Genomic DNA, 20,255 nt, shown 5'->3' with positions numbered 1-20,255 from the left:
TGTACGTAGAGGTAGAGTATAGACATGAAAAATGAAAATTCCTGAAAAGCAAATAAGTTCGGCAAATAATTAACAGGAGAGATCAAAGAGGCATATATGGGCAATGCAATGGGGTGTTCACAACTGAACCTGATTGCCCAAATAAGGAAAGATCCTTCCTTTTTGGAAATTTCAGTACTACTACTACTAGGCTAGAGAGGCTAGGCCCATTATGATGGAGTAGAGATTGACTACCGCCATCACCTGCACATGCATTGCAATTATACAAGTTGACATTTTATTATCTAGGCTGTGACTAGTTTCTTGCCGTGGTAGGTTAAATTACATTCATTTTGGATCGAGATTAATGTTCAATTACGAAAAAAACAAATTTTAAAAGAAATTATAGCTAGCTAGCAACAACATATTACATAATTATATATATATATATAGAAACTAAAGGAAACAATTAATAAGAAGGGGAAGATCATCACTTATTTTGAAGGGAAAGATGTCAGTAATCGTAGACTAGTAGTACATATAATATAAGATTGGATTGGACAGGTAATGGATATATTTGGCTCTACTACAGTAACATTTTATAATTTCTCATAAACTTAGTAATGAGAGATTTTCTCCATTATATATACGGGTACATAATAAGTAGCTAGAAAGTAATAAAAAAAAAAGAAGAAACTTTCGCATAACGAAAAAGGGCCATGTAGTTGGGATTTTGCAAAGATTAGTTTTAGATAATGGGCAATGATAACAAGATCTAATTAAGAAACTGGAAAGTAATTTACGTACCTTAATCGACACTTTAGTTTAGACTTTAGTGATGATATCATGATGATCGATCATCACTTGATAAGGCTAGGGCCGCTTGGCACTTAATTAGGTTGGAATCGAAGTGGCACAAATTAAATTATTTTAGGGTTGGAAATGAATAATATTAACAGTTAGCTCAGCCATCTTTCAATCAAATTCAAACGAAGAGATTATGTTGAAGGGATGGGCCGGGACCCTAAAGAATGATCGCATATCATCTCATGCATCATTAATTATGAAATATCCAAAAAGCGATACACATACACGGGAATATAATATTGCACAATGCACACGAGTGCTTGTGTTTTGTGTAGAGTAGAGAGCTTGGTTGAGAGAGAGAGAGAGAGAGTGGGAGAAATACTTGTCTGTGTCTGGCCCTGGAAGCAACCGACAAGGGGAAGGCACGGCAATCCCATCAGCGTGACTGCGAGATGTAACCAACGGTGCAGGAAAAGACACGTGGCCGACATGCATGGAAATGAGAGAGAGAGAGGACCCAAGCCAACCAACTAATGAAAAGGGGTTGTGCAGTGTACAACAGTAGAAGAAGAATATACCTTACATAGTGGGGGAAAGCATGATGAGGAAATAAGATTTATTCACACACACACACTCACATACACACAAACGAGGACAAGACTGGGGAGGGAGGGATCTGTCTTTAATTTCTTTCTTTCTCCCTTTCTTTCTTTCTTTCTTTATACATATATATATATATATACACATAAAAGGTATATATATATATATACATAGCTAACTAGGCTAAGGAGGACTAGCTAGAGATGAACAAGATGGTCCCACGTGATAGAGCATGTTCCACCCCATGCCACTAGGAAGGAGCACTCTCTTTCTTTCTCTCTCTTTCTTTAAGGCCTTCTCACTTCCCACTTGCAATCTTTGCACAATCTGGCAATATTGCATGCTTTTTGTGATTTCAGTTGAATTATAATTCTGATTCAATCATAGAGCACCAATTTCAAGCCAGCCAGCCTATAGCTGTTGGACTGCTCTCGCTTGGAGCTTTTGGATCCTGTCCTGGGGAGAGAGAAGAAAAAGAAGAAGAAGAAGAAGAAAATTAGACAAGAGCTGTTCGCGTTCGCTAGAAGAGACCTGTCTTTTCCAATATATATCTATAAGGAATTCCCTTCTTTTTCTATTCAACCAGTTTATCATAATGTGCGTGCTTTTCATACATTACCATGTTGACTAATCCCAACCAACCACACAAGCACGCACTCTCTCTCTCTCTCGGGACTCATTTCTCTTTAGTTGGTGTCTCACAGTCACAGTAGTTGCTTCTAGCTAGCTATACAGAAACCCATAATTACTCTCTCTCTCTCTCTCTCTCTCTCTCACTGAGGGTTATATGCATGAAATATTCTATTTCACGTTGCATATATGCATCTGATCCTCTCACGTTCATTTGCACCCAAGCATATATATTAAGCCCTGTTCTCCTTGTTGCTGGCTAGTGGTTTCCCATCAGAAATTATATATATTAGTTGGATATTCATTTGGTTCTGCAGCTACACTCTCTTTCTCCAATCCAATTCAATCGGTCCACTCACTTGAAGTTGCAAGGTAAAGTTGCCGCTTTTTCTACTGTAAATTAATGGTGCTAGCTGTTGCCTTGGAATTCAACAACTTCAATTGTTTACTTGCGGTACCCTCTTCTTATTAATTTCATTTTTATCACTACTCACTGGAATAAGCATTTCTGTAAGTCATTAGCTGAGTCGTCCCACCACTGATTGATTGCTAATATGATCCTGTTAATTAATTAGTATATAATGAGTTGAGGGAGATTGGAGTGATCTGATTGATAATAATCTAGCTAGCTAGCTTATAGCTTATATGCGTACAAATACATCTCCAGCTAGTGGCTTTCCATTCTGTTATACCATACGTACAGATGAGATGAAAGAAAGAAAGATTCTGCCATACTTTGCTAGCTGCTAGAGGATAAGTATAAAATGTCCAAAAAGTTAAAAAAGAAACTAATTCCAATTGAATATGGACAAAATAGAAATGAACAAAACCTTGTGGAGGGGCTCTTTATTATCAATGTCAAAAGTGAATTAATACAGTGAATATATTGTTTATGGTGTTGGGGATCTGGGCTTCTAGCTGGCCGGCTAGCTAAGGATAAAGCTACCTTTAACAAAAGTTTCTTGTAAGCTACTAGGCTTCTCTGCATTTGCATGCATTCCTACTTTGCTACTTGGAACAAAAATCTCAAGGCCTTTTTTCCCATCTGATACCTGGTACCGCGTGTTGTGCCACATTATCTATACATATACATAATACATACACATATACATGCTTGCTTCTCTCTCTCTTTACTTCACTTGTCTGTATAAGCACAGACCACGCTAGCCCTATCCATCTCCCATTTCAACCAATCGTATCGATCAATGGTGATCATAAAAAAGCCTACCAATTGTCTTGAAAAAGAGAGATTCTTCTTTCCATTTCTTGCATTTATACATGTTTATTGTGCATTGATTAGAGTCTTGATTTGATGAAAAATATAGAGCTTCACTCCGATGGAGATGGAGGAATTCATATAAAATGTTATATGAATATATAAATCTTTCCCCTGATGATCCACACCCTCACTCTTTACATTCAGGCCAAAAAAACTAATATGATGTCATTTAAATGAAACTTTAATTATTGCATATATATAAGTAAATATGAGTACAAAATTACTAAGTTCATCAGTCATCAGGTTGTTGGTATTTATATCAGTTTCTGGTTGATGCCTTCCTAACGTACGTCAGTCAGTGAGTCAGAGTGAGAGATTCAGTGTAATTAAATGAGCTTCAACAACATATATATATATATATATATATATATATATATATACTAACTTCCAAATGATTCAGATGTAAAATATTTTGCATGGCTGTTGTGGCAAACAAGCGAAGGCTGGAAAACCAGTATCCTTCAATCCCATTTGCCTCTTCAAGAGTAGCCAGAGAGTAGACTGACACCCTTCTAATATATATTGATTGACTTAATTATTTGTTAATACCAGCACCAGCACCTCTCACAGTAGACACTACTGAGAGCAAAAATTAATTAATTAATTTTTTTTTTCTTCCCTTTTTTTCTTCTTAATTGATGTCATTTAGGAAAAAACCCCGTCCTCCTCAATAGCTAGCTAGCTATAAATTAAAGGACTTGCGGCTGGGTGCTATGCAGGAACAATGCGTGATGGTGGGTCCTCGAGACACCTTGTTGGAGGAAAGATGATCATCAGGTAAGGGCCATAACGTCTACTTCACAACTTCATTCTGATATGATCGAATTTCCATAATTTTATATTTATTGTTTCTTTTTCTTTGACAATTTTTGTTTATAGCTTTCGATATGCATTTTTGTTCTTCTCTTCTTCTAACCCGTCGTCTTCTTTTTTTTCTTTAATTTTCGTGATTGTGGATTTTGGCGATTCCAATTTGCATGTTCATTCGGCTACTGAAACTATATTAAAATCAGCTTCGTACCTCGGCGGCAATCCTTCATAATTTGTAAGTATCTCCTAAGTTGATCAGTTTCAGCTGATGAATTAGCTTGATTGGTCTTTCTTTCTACTGAATCTAGCTAGCTAGTCGATACATTTCTTTGTATTAATTAATTAATTAATTAATCAGTTACCAATTCAGATGAAACTGCATTATTATTAATTTTAGGATCTGAATCTCTTTCAGAAATCATCCGAAAGGGGATATTGTTGCAGCAGTTTTTTTGAAGGCACAACTGATTGATCTTCTGTATTAAAAGGAAAGTACCAATCCAGAAATGAAGTTTATGAAAATTGGGACCAAGCCGGACACCTTCTGCACAGAAGAAGCCACCAGGTACTATGAGCTATTTCCAATTTTGTCTCATAGTCATATACGAGTGGAAATTAATTGACTTGTTTCACAAATTGTATGGAATGAATTTTCCCATGTGTATGAACTCACACACAGCTCACATAGGAAACCAAAGCTGTGTACTGGATTTTAATACGAAATGTGGTTAATTTGTGAGCTGTCACTCAGTACTCTCAACAATTTCAGCATTTCCAGAAGAAACTGATTTAATTTGTATGCGCAGGACTGTGATTTCAGATGTACCAAGCGACCTTCTCATACAAATTAACAACATCAGTTATCTTCTCCATAAGGTATGTGAATAACGAATCATGTACGTACCTCGCTGGTGCAAATGCATGGATTATCACAAATCTATATGCATACTAGTCTATGGTTGTGCAATCTTTCTGCTGATCAATTGATCAATAGTTCCTGTGTATTTTTATGTTTAGCACATGGTGGTGCTTTTAAAGCATAAAGTATTCTTAAAGCATCATAAAACCGGAGAAAGAAAGGAAAGGAAGACCATAGGAAAAGAAATAGCATTTCAATATTTCACTGAAAACTATTGGAAAACATGCAGCTAACGGCTGTGCATATGTATGCTTGTTCTTGGAAAGGAAGAGATAATTGTGCTTTCTTAGTTGCAGTTTCCACTTGTTCCAAAATGTGGCCTCTTACAACGGCTTTGCTCTGACTCTGGTGATTCTGAAAAGGTCAGCATAGAGCTTCACGATATTCCAGGAGGTGAAGACGCTTTCGAACTGTGTGCTAAGTTCTGTTATGGAATTACGATTAACCTCAGTGCGTATAACTTTGTACCTGCATTTTGTGCTGCTAAGTTCCTTCGAATGACTGAGTCATTAGAGAAGGGAAATTTTGTTCCAAAACTCGAGGCTTTCTTCAATTCGTGCATTCTTGAAGGTTGGAAGGACTCCATTACCACACTAGAAACCACAGTAAAGTTGCCAGAGTGGTCTGAGAATCTTGGAATCATCAGAAAGTGCATTGATTCAATTGTTGAAAAAATCCTTACACCTCCAGCAAAGGTCACGCATACATTTATATGTTATTGCATGCACTTCTTCTGTCAGCAGCAGCAATGCTGAAACGGAAAATGATTAAATTGATCTTAATTGCATTGCAGGTCTCATGGTCCTACACTTATACTAGACCTGGTTACAGCAAAAAGCAACACCATTCTGTTCCAAAGGATTGGTGGACAGAGGATATATCAGACCTTGATGTAGACCTGTTTCGGTGTATAATTACTGCTGTTGCATCAACGTACATGCTGCCACCGCAGCTCATTGGTGAAGCTTTGCACGTCTATGCTTGTCGTTGGCTGCCAGACACCACGAGACCGCCTCCACAAACAGATGAGCAATTTGTGGAGAAGAATCGAAGAATTGTTGATACCATTGTCAGTATGATTCCTGGAGATAAGAGAGCAGTTTGTGTTGGATTCTTGCTAAGGCTTCTTATAGTTGCAAATTACTTAGGAGTGTCTCCAGTGACAAAGACAGAACTATTAAGGAGGTCCAGTCTACAACTCCAAGAGGCAACAGTGAATGACCTGATTTCTCCATCACACTCGCCCACTGACCCAGAATTTTACGATATTGACTTGGTTGTGGCAGTTTTACAAAGTTTCTTGGTGCTGTGGAGAAGACAATCCCCTGCAGCTGCTTCTGCTTCTGAATCAAACGGCAGCAGCGCCCAGTTTTTGGGAACAATGAGAAAGGTTGGGAAGCTCATCGATTCTTACCTTCAAGTCGTTGCCAGGGATGCCAACATGCCAGTTTCAAAACTGGTATCTCTGGCCGAAGCTTTGCCAGATATTGCAAGGGAAGACCATGACGACATTTACAAGGCTATTAACATTTATCTAAAGGTGATTCATTAATTAAACTGAATGCCATTGCCATTGCCAATTCCATATATAATATCAATACATGATAATCAAATTAATGAGCAAGCTAAGAACAATTAACTCTATGAACATTACCTGCTTGATTATACATGATATCTATATTTATTATTAACTTAAGCAGGAGCATGGTGATCTGAGCAAGGCAGACAAGAAGCGCCTCTGCCGCATTTTAGACTGCCAGAAGTTGTCGCCCGAGGTACGCGCTCATGCTGTGAAAAATGAGCGGCTACCATTGAGGACTGTTGTGCAAGTCCTCTTCTTTGAACAAGACAGAGACAGAGCTTCCAACTCCAAGGCAGCAGCAACTCATGATCATCATCATAAACATAAACTACTGCCACTTATGCCCTCCCAGTCCCAGTCCCAGGAGCTCTTTTCCACAGGAAAACAAACAGTTCCAACTAGCAGAGAATTAGATATTCATAATGGTCATGGTCATGGACATGGTAAGCTAAAACTGGGAGCAGCAGATCATCATGATAAATTCACTAGTAGTAGAGGGGATCACAGCACAAGAAGAACCAATGTTGCTGGAAAGAAAGATTATCCGCTGCATTTGCAAACAAAAAGATCAGATGGAAAGTTTCCCGTGGGAACCGAAAGAAAGATTGTTAGCTCAACAGAAATACAAGACCAAGTAGAACATCAACTAGAAACGGGATCTGGGAGCAAGTTGGATGCTAAGAAGATGATACAAAGGGGAAGTAGATCGGACCATGGCCGCGACAAAGGCAAAGATAGATAGCAAAAACGTACATCAACATCGACCTTTCCTTCTTCCCTTTGCACTTGTTGTAATTAAGGTTTTTCCTTTTCATAAAATCTGTCAGTTAACGATCTTATGTTATGAGCCCTCTTCACCATTTGTGTCGTAAACTTAAAGGGTTCTTGCTGTGGGGAATACCAGAATAGCTAGTTTTACTAACTAGAAGAAATTAATAAGAAAAAGGGGTCCAGAGCTGCATATGCAAGCACTCATCCTGTCATCCTAAATATAAGTCTAATTCTAAACTAATTAGGCAAACAGGGACTACATTATATATTTATTACTGTCCCATAAAATCAAAGTTGCCAATCTGGTTTAATTGGCCTATGCAAAATAAGATAAATTATAACACATTCAAGACTTCAAAGATTTGATTCGTACATTAATTGTGTTATCGATACAGCCTGGACAAGTCAAGCTGAGCTCGATTCATTTAAGAAACGAGTCAAACATGAGCCTAGGCATGTTTGGTTCATAGAGCTTATAATTAAAATTTGAGCACTGTGAAATAAGCCAAATCAAGTAAAAATGTCGATAAATTTTGAACTTTAGCACTGTGATATTCAGTTTATTACACCCCAATTTTTTATGTGACATGCGTCGGCCTTTTGCTTGCTAAGTTGCTAGCCTAGCCTAGCCTGTGTGCATTCTCGACACAAGGCAGCAACAGAAAAAGTCAGTCAGGGCTCAAGACTCGGGAGTAAGGGTGGTAATTTCGGGCACAACTTATTACACGATTCGAAGCCCGCATGAAAAATTAGCAGGTTCAATTTATATGATTAAAATTCAGGTCATTTTTGGGTCAATTCGACATGATCCGTTCAATAAACAAGTGGATTTCAAGTCAATCCGTCAACCCGTTAAAATACCTATGTAACATGTTTAACAAAATGGGTCATAACGAATCAATCTGCTAAAATACCTGTTAACCAACTAAAATATCTATATAACTCGACAACTTGTTAAAATACCTATATAACTCATTAACCTATTTATTTATTGATTTTTTATAAATATTTTTTAATTACTATCACTCAATGGTTCAACTCGACATGACCCAAAATCTACACGAAAAATTAATGGGTTAAATCCGTGCACACGGCACGAGAGAACATGAGCAAAATTAAAGCCAGCGAAAAAGACAAAGCAGTCCACAACTCCAAACCAATCCCGGAATAAGGTTTTTAGCACAGTAATCATTTCCGGGCCTTCCCGCCGGTGACTTTCCCCGCTGCTTTCTCTCCTCCCGGTATCCTTTGTTTGATTTTCTTTTATAATGTGAACTTTCCCTTTTCGTCGGTATAGGGTTCTTTTGCGTCGTTTGTATCTAATAAAAGATCCTAAACCCCCAATTTTGTTTTCTTTAACGTTCTGAGGTTTCCACAGTGAATAGTAAAAAGGGCGTTTCCAACATTCAGCGGAGTTGCAGAAAATCTAGCCATGTCGGAGAAAGGAGGAAAAGGGTTTTCTTTGCCTACTGGCAAAGCAGTAAAATCTTCACTGAAATCTACCCCTTCTACAAAGGATGGTCTGCTTTTTCTTCGCTCTTTACTTTTCTTAACTTGTAATGCTACTCTTGCCTCTCTTTTTTTTTCTTTTTCTCTTTAAGACATTAGATAATTCTGTCTCTGTAGCTTCCTTGAAAGGGAAGGATGATAGCTCAACAAAGTCCAAGAAGGGGAGAAAAGTCCAGTTCGATTCTGAAGGTTGATCATGTTTCTACACTCTCTATCTTTTCCTATTTAACTTATTCTCATATTTTAGTCATGCATGTGCTTATCTTCTTCAATCGTCAACATCTATAATGTTGGTACTTGAATTTACAGGTTTGCATGAACCCAAATCCAACTTCTCGTCAAAATTTGATAACCCAGCTGCTGCCTCAGGGAAAGGTCTGATATTGTTTGAAATTCAGTATTCTGATGAATTTCCATTTTGATCACTCATCTGATGTTTTCTTGTTCCCTTTTCACAAAATGTGATTTTTTAAGCAGATTGGGGCAAAGGGGGAAAAGGAGACAAGGTTGGAAATGGCAGAAAGAAAGAACCACAGCCACTGGAGCTCAAAATTGAGCAGGGTGAGCACTTTCCTTGGCTATAGAGTATTTTTCTGCTATAACATGTTATATTTACTTACTATAGTATAGTATCTCAGCGTTCAGTTCTGTGTGTTTCATATTTCCTATATCAAATAATTGTCATTTTTGTTAATGCTTGCAGAACTGCCACAGAGTGCCAAATGTCTGATGGATTGTGAGGCTGCGGATATATTACAAGGAATCCAGGAGCAAATGATCCTGTTGTCTAAAGATCCTACTATTAAAATCCCTGTGTAAGAATGAAGTTAATTATTTTCTCAATAGAAGAATGGCAATTGAGAAAATGGTTGTTGGTTATAGCAATCGATGTTTGTTTTGTGTATATGAAGTGCTCCAATTGGTTTGCTTTCAGATCATTCGACAAAGGACTGCAGTACGCCAAAAGAACCAGCCACTATACTAATCCCCAATCTGTCAGAAAAGTTCTTGAGTATCCTTGATTGGCTCCTTTACATTTATATGTTCATGGGCGTGTGTGTATGTGTGTGCTTGAGAATGCTTGATTTGTTCCTCAAGGTTATATGTATGTTTAGATGAATATCTTTCTTTGCCATTGAACTCTTAACTTAAATATTAGGACTCTCACAAAATATGGTGTCTCAGATGGCGAGGTTACAATCTCAACCTTTGGTATTAGTTTTTAAAATTTAAGCAATGGTATTTGATATTAATTTTCTTGCCGCAGATAAGTGTGATTGCCAATGTTTGTCCCGAAACCACTGATGAAGTTTTTGCTCTAGTACCATCCTTGAAGGTAGAGTAATGTTCATAAGAAGTTTGTAATTTGTGGCTAGTATTTTCTTTGACCTTATTGAATGATCCAGATAGAAAATTTTAGTTTAAATATATATATATATATATGATCTTTTGTTTTATTAATGCTTTAGTTCTACTCTGGAATATCTCTACTGTGTTTCTATTTTGTCAGAGTTTTCTTGTTTTTGATGTAAAGGCTGAAAAAGGCATAATTGGTTTTCACTCCTTGAATTAATTGCAATTGAAAAATTGATATCCTCCAATCTCTTATTGGAATGATATTATTTCCTGATGTATTTTTATCATCAATGGTCCATGAACTATGTGAAACTCATCAATTTGGTCACTTTTGTTTTTGGTCTGAACATTCAAAATTAATCAATGCCATCCCCATCTTAGGGGCATAGTTGTCAAACTAATTAGAAGCTACATCTCCCATCTCTTGGTCCTCACTCACGGCCGCATCACCTCTTTCTCCCTCTCCTTGCATCATTCGTCTTTCTCTCTCAAGTTTCCTTTTCCCCTATTTTCAGTTTCTGTATGTTTCTTTCTTCTCCTCTTTTTTACTCTTTCTGATTGAACCACCAGAAACCTTCATCTGAGTCTCCCATGGCTCTCTTTGGATTTTTTCATTTCCATGTATGCATTCTTCTTTCCAGCTGCCTATGGGCCTATGATAATGCTTGTAACTATTAGTTTCCCGTGGAACTGTTAAGTTACTGAAAATTCTACTTCTTGGATTTCTGCATATCGACTGTTTATCTCTATTTTTGTTTTCTTAGTGTGCTTACGAAAGCTATTCAATTTTCCCTTGACTAATTCGACACTGTTTTTGTTTTTCTAATCACTTGAAGTTACTAGTTTATAATTATTATTTTTTTCTTCCAGACTACGAGAAGCGTGCTCAGCCAACCGCTCAAAGAAGTCTTAAGTGAGCTAACTAAGCTTAAACAGTCTACATAAGAAAACTCTTAGAAGTGATGATGCCTGGTAAGATATATTAATTTACATGTTGCTTTTAAATGGTATTATCTTGCTGCCTTGTACGTAGTATGATTGGTTGGGTATTCAGGTAAACTGATGCAGGCTACTGGATGCAAATGGCACTCATATGGAGGGATCTTGCTTTGTGTAGTATCAAGGGTACGGCGGCAGCATAACCTACTATCCTCATGTGACATGTATTAATGGTCTTTGGGAATTTTGTATGACTTTCCTGGAACTGGAGACGCTGTGGAATTTCCTTCTCCATAGCTGCTCTCCTTTGACTGTTTCTTGATAGTAGTTTTCTTCTATGTTTTGCATGACGAATGTGAATTTTACTGGATGGTATGTTGAGTTTAACATCAATAGAAGTAGAGAGATGTCTTCTTCTTTTTTTTCTTTTTTTGGTGAGGTCAGTGAGTAGATAGAGATCGTTGGCCGATTTGATGACGAATGTGAATTTTACTTGGATTTCTTCAGTTCATGCATTTTTTGACGACTTTCCTCAGGAATCATACAATTTTAAAGAAAAGGTTAACAATATCATGAATAAAAAAGGTTAGCAATATCATGAATAAAGGGGAGACGAGAGAGGGGAAAGTATTTTGTTCTGGTGCTTCATTCATATTGCACCTTGGACTTGGTGAATCGATTGACGCCTGGCTGTCCTCCTGTAATCAAGTCTTACTCCTTAACTTAAACTCAACCATTCGGCTCTCCTCGAAGTGGGTCCACTCCAGTGCGGAAATACCTCTTCAATTATTCATTTCTAGGTATTGATGGAAAAAAGAAAAATTAAAAGAAAAGAAAAGAAGAAATTTATATTTCGGGTTTATTTTGTTTTAATTTGCTATGCCTATGCCTACGTACTATTACTATATCTCTGCCTCTTCCATTCTTTCTACGGGAGAAAGAGAGTGAACATTTTATCCTAAAAAGAAAAGGAAAAAGAAAAAGAAAAAGAAAAAGAAAAAGAAAGGAAAAAATGAAATATCATAATATTCTAACCATCATCAGAAGATGAAGGGGGAAGTCCAGTGGAAATCGGTGCAGAGAGCAGTTATAGTTGGCAAGTGAGAAGGTACAGTCAACCATAACCATCATCAGAAGACCATTCAGAATGGGAAAAGAAGAGGAATACCAAGAAAGGGAATCAAACGTCGAAACAGATGAAGAAGAAGAAGATGATCATGATCATGATGATGATGATGAAGGGGAAGAGAAATGGAGAATGCACTACTCATCGAGGCATAGGATATTGCTGGTGGGAGAAGGAGACTTCTCCTTCTCTCTTTCTTTAGCCACCCATTTTGGATCTGCCCGCAACATGGTAGCCACTTCTCTCGATTCCCAGGGTAACCTCCCGTCCTGCCTCCTGTTTTACCAATATATATATATATATATATATATATTCGTTGAATCTTTATTTTATTTATGCGTTTGGAAAAAAAGACGAGAATTCCAGTCAGGATTTTGATTTTGATTGTTATTCTTATTTTATTTATTTGCAGAGGAGATTGATAGCAAGTACAGTAATGCAATAGGGAATGTGAGGGAGCTTGAAGAAAGGGGATGCATAGTGATTTACGGAGTGGACGCCAAGCAAATGAGTCAACACTTCTTCCTCAGCACTCAGAGGTTTGACAGGATTGTCTACAACTTTCCTCATGTTGGCTTTCTCTTCCGGGAGGATAGCTACTGCCAGATCCAGTAACTCACTCTCTCTACTTATTATAATTACTTTTCATTCTTTCAGTTCATTCATTGCCCTTTTAATATCATTTGATTAGATTAAATTTTCTACTACTTGTTCATGTGAATTTGATTGCCCTTTTAATAATTATTTATAATTAATACCTCTACTACTACTACTACTACTACTAGGTTGAACAAGAGGTTGGTGAAGGGTTTCCTGCAGAATGCTAAACTTCTGCTGAGAAAAGAGGGTGGAGAGATTCATATAACCCACAAGGAAGGTCATCCTTACAACAAATGGGATTTAGTGAGGAAAGCACACAAGATAGGGCTGCTTCAAACTCAAACTCTGCCCTTCCGCAAAGACGACTATCCCGGTTACGACAACAAGAGAGCCCATGGTACCCTTTCCGATGCCTCTTTCCACCTTGGCGATTGCACTACTTACAAGTTCAGGCTGCCGCCTTGTTAATCCGGTCCCCCCTTTATTTTTAGGCATAGGCTTTTAGCCTTGCTGCTTAGTTTCTTATGAACATCAAGAGGCCCCTTTCTTTTAATTAGTGTGAGTGTGTGATCGACCGAATCTATGAATTACAAGATTACAAGATGGTGTGAACATGTATTATTATATTCAACTCTTTTTCTTTACTACAAAATACACATTATATATTTTTAATAATTCAATACCACATGTCTCTTGCATGATACCCGAATTACACACCTACATTTAGATCACTATACTAGTTATTTATCACCTAGGTCCTAGTCCTATACTTAGCATTCATCTAGTTTCAGAAGAGGGGGCCGCGAAAAACCCACTTAAGAAACCACTTTTCACATTACAAAAAACCAAACCCTCCATGCAATCAGCATCCAAACAATGACCCACCTCCTGTATACTTGAGAAGTAGAACTAGACCTAGACCTAGTATCCGTAACGCCAACCAGAAACCTGCAGTCACCAATAGAAGGGTCAAGGAAAGTGACCATACCAAGCCCATCAAAATCACAGCTCCGTTCATTCTGCATTTGCAGCTGATAGTAACTGTTGAACGCATACGAGATGTTTCCCTTTGCTCCAATTCCGTTACATGACCCCCCATAGGTGAGCGTGGTGCAATCTGCAACACCACATGCAAGTTTCATGTGGTTTGCCACATCTGACAAATCCCTAGATGGGTTTGCCACACACCACCTAGATGGCAGATACTCAACTTTCCTTGCATTTTTTAATCCTCTGCCTCCTAAACCAAGGTTCAATGGATATTTAGCCTGCCCATCAAAGGAAAAAATCCCCCAGTGCCTTTCAAAGTTTCCTGGGAGTGTGCTCTTTGCTCCTTCATCCAGCAGACTGAAAAGATATACATCCACGGGAGGGACACCTGGCCTTAGAGGGGTTCCTTTGTTACTTAGGACATGATTTATGAGACCTTGGTTGAATACCCTTGCAGCAGTGAGATTCCCACTGATGGCTCCATCAGTGGGCCAACCAATCTCCCCAATAGCTATGGGCATCTGACCATATCCGAGCTTGCTGAGGGCCGCGACTAGCGTGTCAAAGTTTCCATCAAATGCATTGTAGTAAACATTGGACCCATCTGTAACAGGATGGCTTGTCCCTTCGAAGAATGCATAATCTTGAGGAAAATCTGAGCTTCCATAGAGACTTAGAAATGGGTAGATATTGACTACAAAAGGAGAACCGTTTGAGTTGAGAAACGAAACGAGTTGAGTCATAATTTGTGTCAATTCAGGTCGAAATGCCCCTTGAGAAGGAAGAGAAGACTCATATGCATCAGCATTGCAAGGGACGACTAACTTCACGTAGCTTGCAAGATTCACTTTAGCCAGCGACTGTTGTAGATTGAGCAGTGCAGGCATGACATATGATTGAAATTGACCGGAGTAACTTGAAAGGAAGGGCTCATTTCCTACTGCAATATACCTGCAATCATAAGACAAGAATTGAATAACAGAACTCTAAATATGTGTGCAAAAGTTTAACAGATGCAGAAGAAACAATTCTTACTCTAACATTTAAAATATTCAATTCTTTTTTGAAAAATCGAAGTGTCAATTGGAGAATCGAGTTAAATTCCAATGTGAAATGCACTCACTTCTGTCTGGCTCCTATACAGTGAGTTACATATCCAGGTGGATGTACGAACTCAAGGACACAAAGGTATGATCCTATAGAACAGACCCTGTACAAGTAAGGTCGTAGGTAGGTCTAATATAGCATCAGTTAATGTTCAACCATGACTATCCGTTGACAACAAAGTGAAAAGGCATGATGATCATGTGAAAAGGCATCTATTCAATTAGATCAAAGTCCCTTCTCCTCCTCTCTAATCTCATATACCAAAGTTTTGGCAACAAACTGGCTATCTTGTGGCATTCTTAGAGAGGGGGTCTAGGAATGTTTCTGTTTCTGTTTGAATAATTTGTTTTGAACAATGAATGGATTTGAATGAACTCGTTCTTGGTCATTATCATAATGAAGAACTCAATGAAGGTGGCAAAGCATATGCCATATTCCATGGGATGATTGATGTCCTGTTTATAAGAAGCTTGCTATGAAGAATGGAAAAGGCAGTCTGGTTTAAGAAGGTGAACCAGCTATTAGAGCTTCATAGACCATGCGTTGCAGAACAGGGGATTATCAGAAGTTCAAAGTTTCAAACCAAGAGTTACATCTAGTTGAACAATAAATACATCTTGTTAATAGCTAAGCTAGGGGTTGATAATACTGTGAGGTCAGCTTGTTTAATATTAATATGGAACTTTTAAACCAAAATTTATTCCCTAATAAATAGATGAGCATCTTGTTGGCAAGCTGCAGCCTCATATCTCAGGCTGCATAGATCTAGCTGATCACTTGACAAGGAGAAGAGAATGTGATATGAGTCTGCAGAGCAGCGCAAGGAGGGATGGTGGCAAAAACAAATGAAAAAGGTTGTTTGGTTTTCATTTTTGAGCAACATCAAACAAGAGCACAAAAGATTGAAAGAAGAAGAAGAATAAAAAGGAACAGGAGAGGAGGAGGGACCTGATATCGACACCATTTTTACGCATATATCTGGACACATTCTGGCGAACCCATAAATCAGAGGCAGCAGTGGAAGAGCTCAAGGCGGCCAACACCTCATTGGGGACGCCAATCATGACCTGGATCCCACTGCCCATGAGGGCCTGAAGAGAATCTGGGTCGGCATCGAAAAGCTTGACCTTGGATATCTTGTTGTCTTGCAAGAGATCTACCACTGTAGACGGCTTGAGCTTGTGGAATGAGACGGTCCCCCAGTTCACTCCTAGGGCTGATTCTGCCACTGGGGCTGAGCTCCAACCCACTATTACTAATAAAGAAAGCAGAGCAGCTGATAATATTCTCAACCTAAACCTGCCTTGTAACATTTTGTCTGAACTGAAAGTGAAAGTGAAAGTGAAAGCCCAACTCCACTTTTGAAGAACCACCACCTCTTTAATCATTCGTTCATTTATTCATTCAAGTGGTCGGCCAATGGAAAAGAGAGAGGCGCCTGAGCTGAGAGGCGCGTTTGCAGGTGGCGCCAGGCGTGGTGGGTGGTTACTCTTACGAGCGAGCGAGAGAAAGACTGGTAATTGCTAAATGATAGATAGGGAAGGAATAATAAACAGTGCAGTGCAACCAACACAGCATAAGAAAAAGAGTAAAGTGGAAGCAGCTTGACGATATTTATTTATCGATGAATGATGATGCACCTGGTGAAATGTCTTATATACCCTCCACCAGCCAGCCAGCCGACTTCCAATTTCCAAAAGGCCAAAACAACAGTATTCGGATAGATACCATGTCGGTTTGGTTGGTGAAGTTGAATTTATTCTGGATGCGTAACAATTTCAATTTGCCCCCTAAAACCCCTCCCTAAAAGCTTAGCTGCCGGAAACTTGTGAAATAACTGGACACATCAGTTTGGTTTTAACTTTTATTACAAACGAGATTCCAGATTCCCTTCCCCAGCAAGTATTCACAAAGGAAGGCCCAAAAAGCAATTGGTTTGGTTCTCTATTTTTCTTTACTTTATCAAAGTGAGTGTCGCATCGCAGCGGGATTATTGGCTGCCTGCCTGCCTATTCGAATTTCATATATATATTTTTAACACAACACATTGCTGCTCATTAGCGGAATCCTCTCCAAAACAGCCTTCTCTTGTTTTACATTATTTTTCCTCCCACTTTCAACCCCAACACTAACTTTTTGTTTAGAAAATAAATTAAAAGTGTCATCGTATATAATATTACATCCAAACTCTCACTTCATCTGAACACCTAGCAGCAGAAGAGAACACAGGTTGTTTTCAAAGCTAGATAGCTAGCTCGATCGATTAGCTAGCTCTTTGTCTGAAAATCAGGCTGGTTGGTGACTGATCTGACCCAGGCCCATTTATGGTCTCTAGTATCGACTTCATTTTTAGCCTTTGCGACCTCTTCAAGTGGAATGTAAGCATAGTTTCCATTGACGGGGCCAGACACAAACCCAGTATACCCTGCCATGACTCCATGAATGGCTGAATGCGCAACAAGCGTGCAGTACAAGTTATCTGTCGCATTTGCAGGGACGGCGCGTATCATGTAGGTGGGATCTATGTACTTGACTGTGAAGAGCTCATTTGGGTGCTCCCTCCTCCACCACTTGTTTAGCTCCGACTTGAGCCATTGCCCGACGTCCAGGAACACTGGGTTCCCTGATTCATCTCTACCACCAGCGGCCCTTATACTTATGTCCTGTTTCTGGTTCTGAGCATCATCCTCATTTATTCTGTCCATGCCCATCCTCCTCCTCATATAATCCTGTCCGGCTCCCTCAGCCACCACCAACACTGCATGTCCATTCTCCCTCAATCGCTTCTCAAGGAATTCGAATAGCCCTCCTTTTCCTTCCAGGTAAAATGGAATTTCAGGAATTATGCAGCAGTCCACGTCACGGCTGCTCAATGTTGCATGCAGAGCGATATGACCTGTACTTCGACCCATTAACTTCACCAACCCTATTCCATTCACTGCACTCTCAGCCTCCACATGAGCTGCACTTATTGCCTGCTGCGCCATTTCTACTGCTGTCTGGAATCCGAAAGACCTGTCAATGATACCTACATCATTGTCCACAGTTTTCGGAATCCCAGTCACTGCAATATTCAGTTTTCTCCGACGAATCTCATGAAATATCTCCACCGCCCCGTGCATCGTGCCGTCTCCACCTACAATGTACAGCTGTAGGTACAAACAACATTTCTTATACAATCAATAAATCAATCATATGTAATTATATATATATAAGATAAATCAAAGTGAGGTGTGATTTGTAAAGATCTGTAACCTACCTTAATGGACATTACTTATTGGTAATTTGTGAATACGCTTTCTTAAACTGAGAATGACTTCCTAAAGATAAAAAATAAAAAAAGTTTGCTCAACTGTGTTAGTCTAGCCACCTTGATACATATTTAAAAATCTTTCCGGCAACAGATCAGCATCTATTGTGTTAGTGCGAATTACATCCATATTTTGTATATTTACCAGCAACCACCAGCTTATCTAACAAAGGTTACCTCTCCAAATTTATGGTACCTAGGTCAAATGTATATACGTAGTAGATCATCATCAATTCATCAGAAACGATGAATTAATATTTAACAAAAAATAAGTCAATAATTCAAATTTTAAACACAAGTTTATTTTGACCTTTGTTTGTTAAGGAAATAAAAAAAGAAGGGCTTATCCAATATAGGTCTCTACAATCCTAGACATATACCCATCATTCTATAAATCTATGTGTAAAACCCAATTTCAAACTTAAATAATGACCAGTAGAATATAAGAGGTCGTAGTATTCCTATGTTTTTATATCCTTGCCATCAAACATAATTTATTCCAAGCATTTCATTAACTGTCATAATTGTAATTAAAACTCCCTATTAATAGCATATCAATCACCCCATTTCTTTTGGTTGTCATTCCCTCTAACATATGGCCCCTTAAAATTGTAATATATATATATAATACACAGTCCTGATCTCTTGGACTACAGGGGTCCAAGAAATTTATAGTCACTCACCGTTGGATGTAAATTCAACGGTTCACTCACTCTTGCACTCATTTTAAAAAACTTTTTTCAACCATTGGATTAAAATCCAACGGTGGGTGACCACAATCTCTTGGACTCCTGTGGTCCAAGAGATCGGGACTGATATAATACATATCCAATAATGTATATATGAAAAATATAAATATAAATATATACCTATAAAAATATAAGTACATTATTTACCAAAAGAAATTGACAAAAATAGGTCAGTTACTTTGTAATTGAAATTTCCGTACATTTTTCATAAATTAAAAATAGGTACACAATAATTTATAGAAAATAGGTACGTTGTATAATTGAAATTTATGCACATTTTTTATAAATTAAAAATAGGTACATTATTTAGAAGAAAAAAATAAGTTCATTACACTAGAAAAATTGTTTTACTAGGTATACATTATTAGAGAAAAAAATAGATACAAAATTTAGCAGAAAAAATAGGTTCATCATACTAGGTAAATTGTTTTATTAGATACATTATTTTGAGAGAGAAAATAGGCTCATTTAAAAAAAATATTCATAAAACAAACACTAAAAAGATGATGATCAAATTATTTTTCATAAAACAATTAATAAAGAAAAAAAATAGGTACAATATTTGGAGAAAAAATAGGTTCATTAAAAAAAAGTTTTAAAAACAAAACAATAAATAGATTATCAAATTATTTTTCAACATCATTAGAATGTACACTAATATTCATAAAACTATAATTAAAAAGAATACTGGTCTTATAATTCATTAAAAGAAAACATTAATTCCTAAATTTAATATTGAATTTAAATTACTAATACTTTAAATAGATTACTAGTAGTAATTCATAGAAGGAAAACACCATTAATTCAAAAATAGATTACTAGTTGTAAAATAAATTACTAATACTTTAATGTGGAATTTAATATTTAATTTTAAATAAGTTTCTGAATTAATTCCTACATCCATTACAACTATTTGGAGATCTTTTCAAATTCAACGGGTGTCATTAGTTACACCCCCTATAACACATTAACTTATAAATATTGGTAGTTTTACAATCCAAAAAATATAATAAATTAGATTTTAAGTTATATTAGGTAACTTGCTTAGTTGGATCCTAGTCATTGGGTATTATTTAAAAAAATTTGATATTTTAAATAGAAAACTAGAGGAAAGGGTTGTAGGTGATTTAAAATGAATTTTATGGGTCTAAACTCAATTTACTAAAAAAAGAAAGCAGTAGTAGCTTAAGAT

General features: G+C 37.6%; 5 protein-coding genes across 13 annotated transcripts in view; 3 read left to right on the top strand and 2 right to left on the bottom strand.

Annotated features, from left to right (window-relative positions):
• LOC18778718 (BTB/POZ domain-containing protein At5g47800) lies at nt 1,279–7,576 on the top strand. 6 transcript variants are annotated; one of them, XM_020561171.1, is made up of 8 exons: nt 1,279–2,388; nt 4,015–4,072; nt 4,309–4,340; nt 4,521–4,670; nt 4,912–4,981; nt 5,315–5,719; nt 5,818–6,564; nt 6,725–7,576. In XM_020561171.1, exons 4-8 carry the CDS (start codon nt 4,612–4,614, stop codon nt 7,346–7,348), a joined length of 1,905 nt encoding a protein of 634 aa, XP_020416760.1. In that variant the 5' UTR covers nt 1,279–2,388; nt 4,015–4,072; nt 4,309–4,340; nt 4,521–4,611; the 3' UTR covers nt 7,349–7,576. The 6 variants fall into 6 exon arrangements, with proteins under 6 accessions (XP_020416760.1, XP_020416758.1, XP_020416759.1 ...); XM_020561169.1 differs by having other exon boundaries at nt 3,945–4,072; XM_020561172.1 differs by having other exon boundaries at nt 1,280–2,388; nt 5,321–5,719.
• On the top strand, nt 8,464–11,607 carry LOC18780573 (DNA-directed RNA polymerases IV and V subunit 4). 4 transcript variants are annotated; one of them, XM_020561580.1, is made up of 11 exons: nt 8,464–8,618; nt 8,756–8,933; nt 9,004–9,075; nt 9,196–9,261; nt 9,364–9,447; nt 9,590–9,701; nt 9,821–9,898; nt 10,046–10,079; nt 10,154–10,222; nt 11,113–11,214; nt 11,311–11,607. In XM_020561580.1, the coding sequence occupies exons 2-10, from the start codon at nt 8,810–8,812 to the stop codon at nt 11,185–11,187; spliced, it is 714 nt and encodes a 237-aa protein (XP_020417169.1). In that variant the 5' UTR covers nt 8,464–8,618; nt 8,756–8,809; the 3' UTR covers nt 11,188–11,214; nt 11,311–11,607. The 4 variants fall into 4 exon arrangements, with proteins under 4 accessions (XP_020417169.1, XP_020417168.1, XP_007211941.1 ...); XM_020561579.1 differs by having other exon boundaries at nt 8,465–8,618; nt 8,746–8,933; nt 11,297–11,605; XM_007211879.2 differs by having other exon boundaries at nt 8,466–8,618; nt 11,297–11,601.
• On the top strand, nt 11,782–13,589 carry LOC18778770 (uncharacterized protein At4g26485). Its single transcript, XM_007213775.2, has 3 exons — nt 11,782–12,563; nt 12,720–12,918; nt 13,093–13,589. Exons 1-3 carry the CDS (start codon nt 12,329–12,331, stop codon nt 13,373–13,375), a joined length of 717 nt encoding a protein of 238 aa, XP_007213837.1. The 5' UTR covers nt 11,782–12,328; the 3' UTR covers nt 13,376–13,589.
• LOC18780491 (glucan endo-1,3-beta-glucosidase 5) lies at nt 13,514–16,599 on the bottom strand. The gene is made up of 2 exons (XM_007211932.2): nt 15,953–16,599; nt 13,514–14,848 (listed from the first exon to the last, which is right to left on the bottom strand). Exons 1-2 carry the CDS (start codon nt 16,390–16,392, stop codon nt 13,738–13,740), a joined length of 1,551 nt encoding a protein of 516 aa, XP_007211994.2. The 5' UTR covers nt 16,393–16,599; the 3' UTR covers nt 13,514–13,737.
• The window catches only part of LOC18781540 (ATP-dependent 6-phosphofructokinase 2), a 4,490-nt gene continuing 1,222 nt past the window's right edge, over nt 16,988–20,255 (bottom strand). Inside the window, exon 2 of the mRNA XM_007213689.2 lies at nt 16,988–18,153. Within this exon, the coding sequence (XP_007213751.2) occupies nt 17,272–18,153 (882 nt within the window). The 3' untranslated portion in view covers nt 16,988–17,271. The remainder of the gene's footprint in view (nt 18,154–20,255) is intronic.

This window comes from Prunus persica, chromosome G4 (genome assembly GCF_000346465.2).
Source record: "Prunus persica cultivar Lovell chromosome G4, Prunus_persica_NCBIv2, whole genome shotgun sequence".
Classification (NCBI taxonomy): domain Eukaryota; kingdom Viridiplantae; phylum Streptophyta; class Magnoliopsida; order Rosales; family Rosaceae; genus Prunus; species Prunus persica.
The sequence above is the reverse complement of the archived record's forward strand: the minus strand, read 5'-3'. Positions and strand labels throughout refer to the sequence as shown.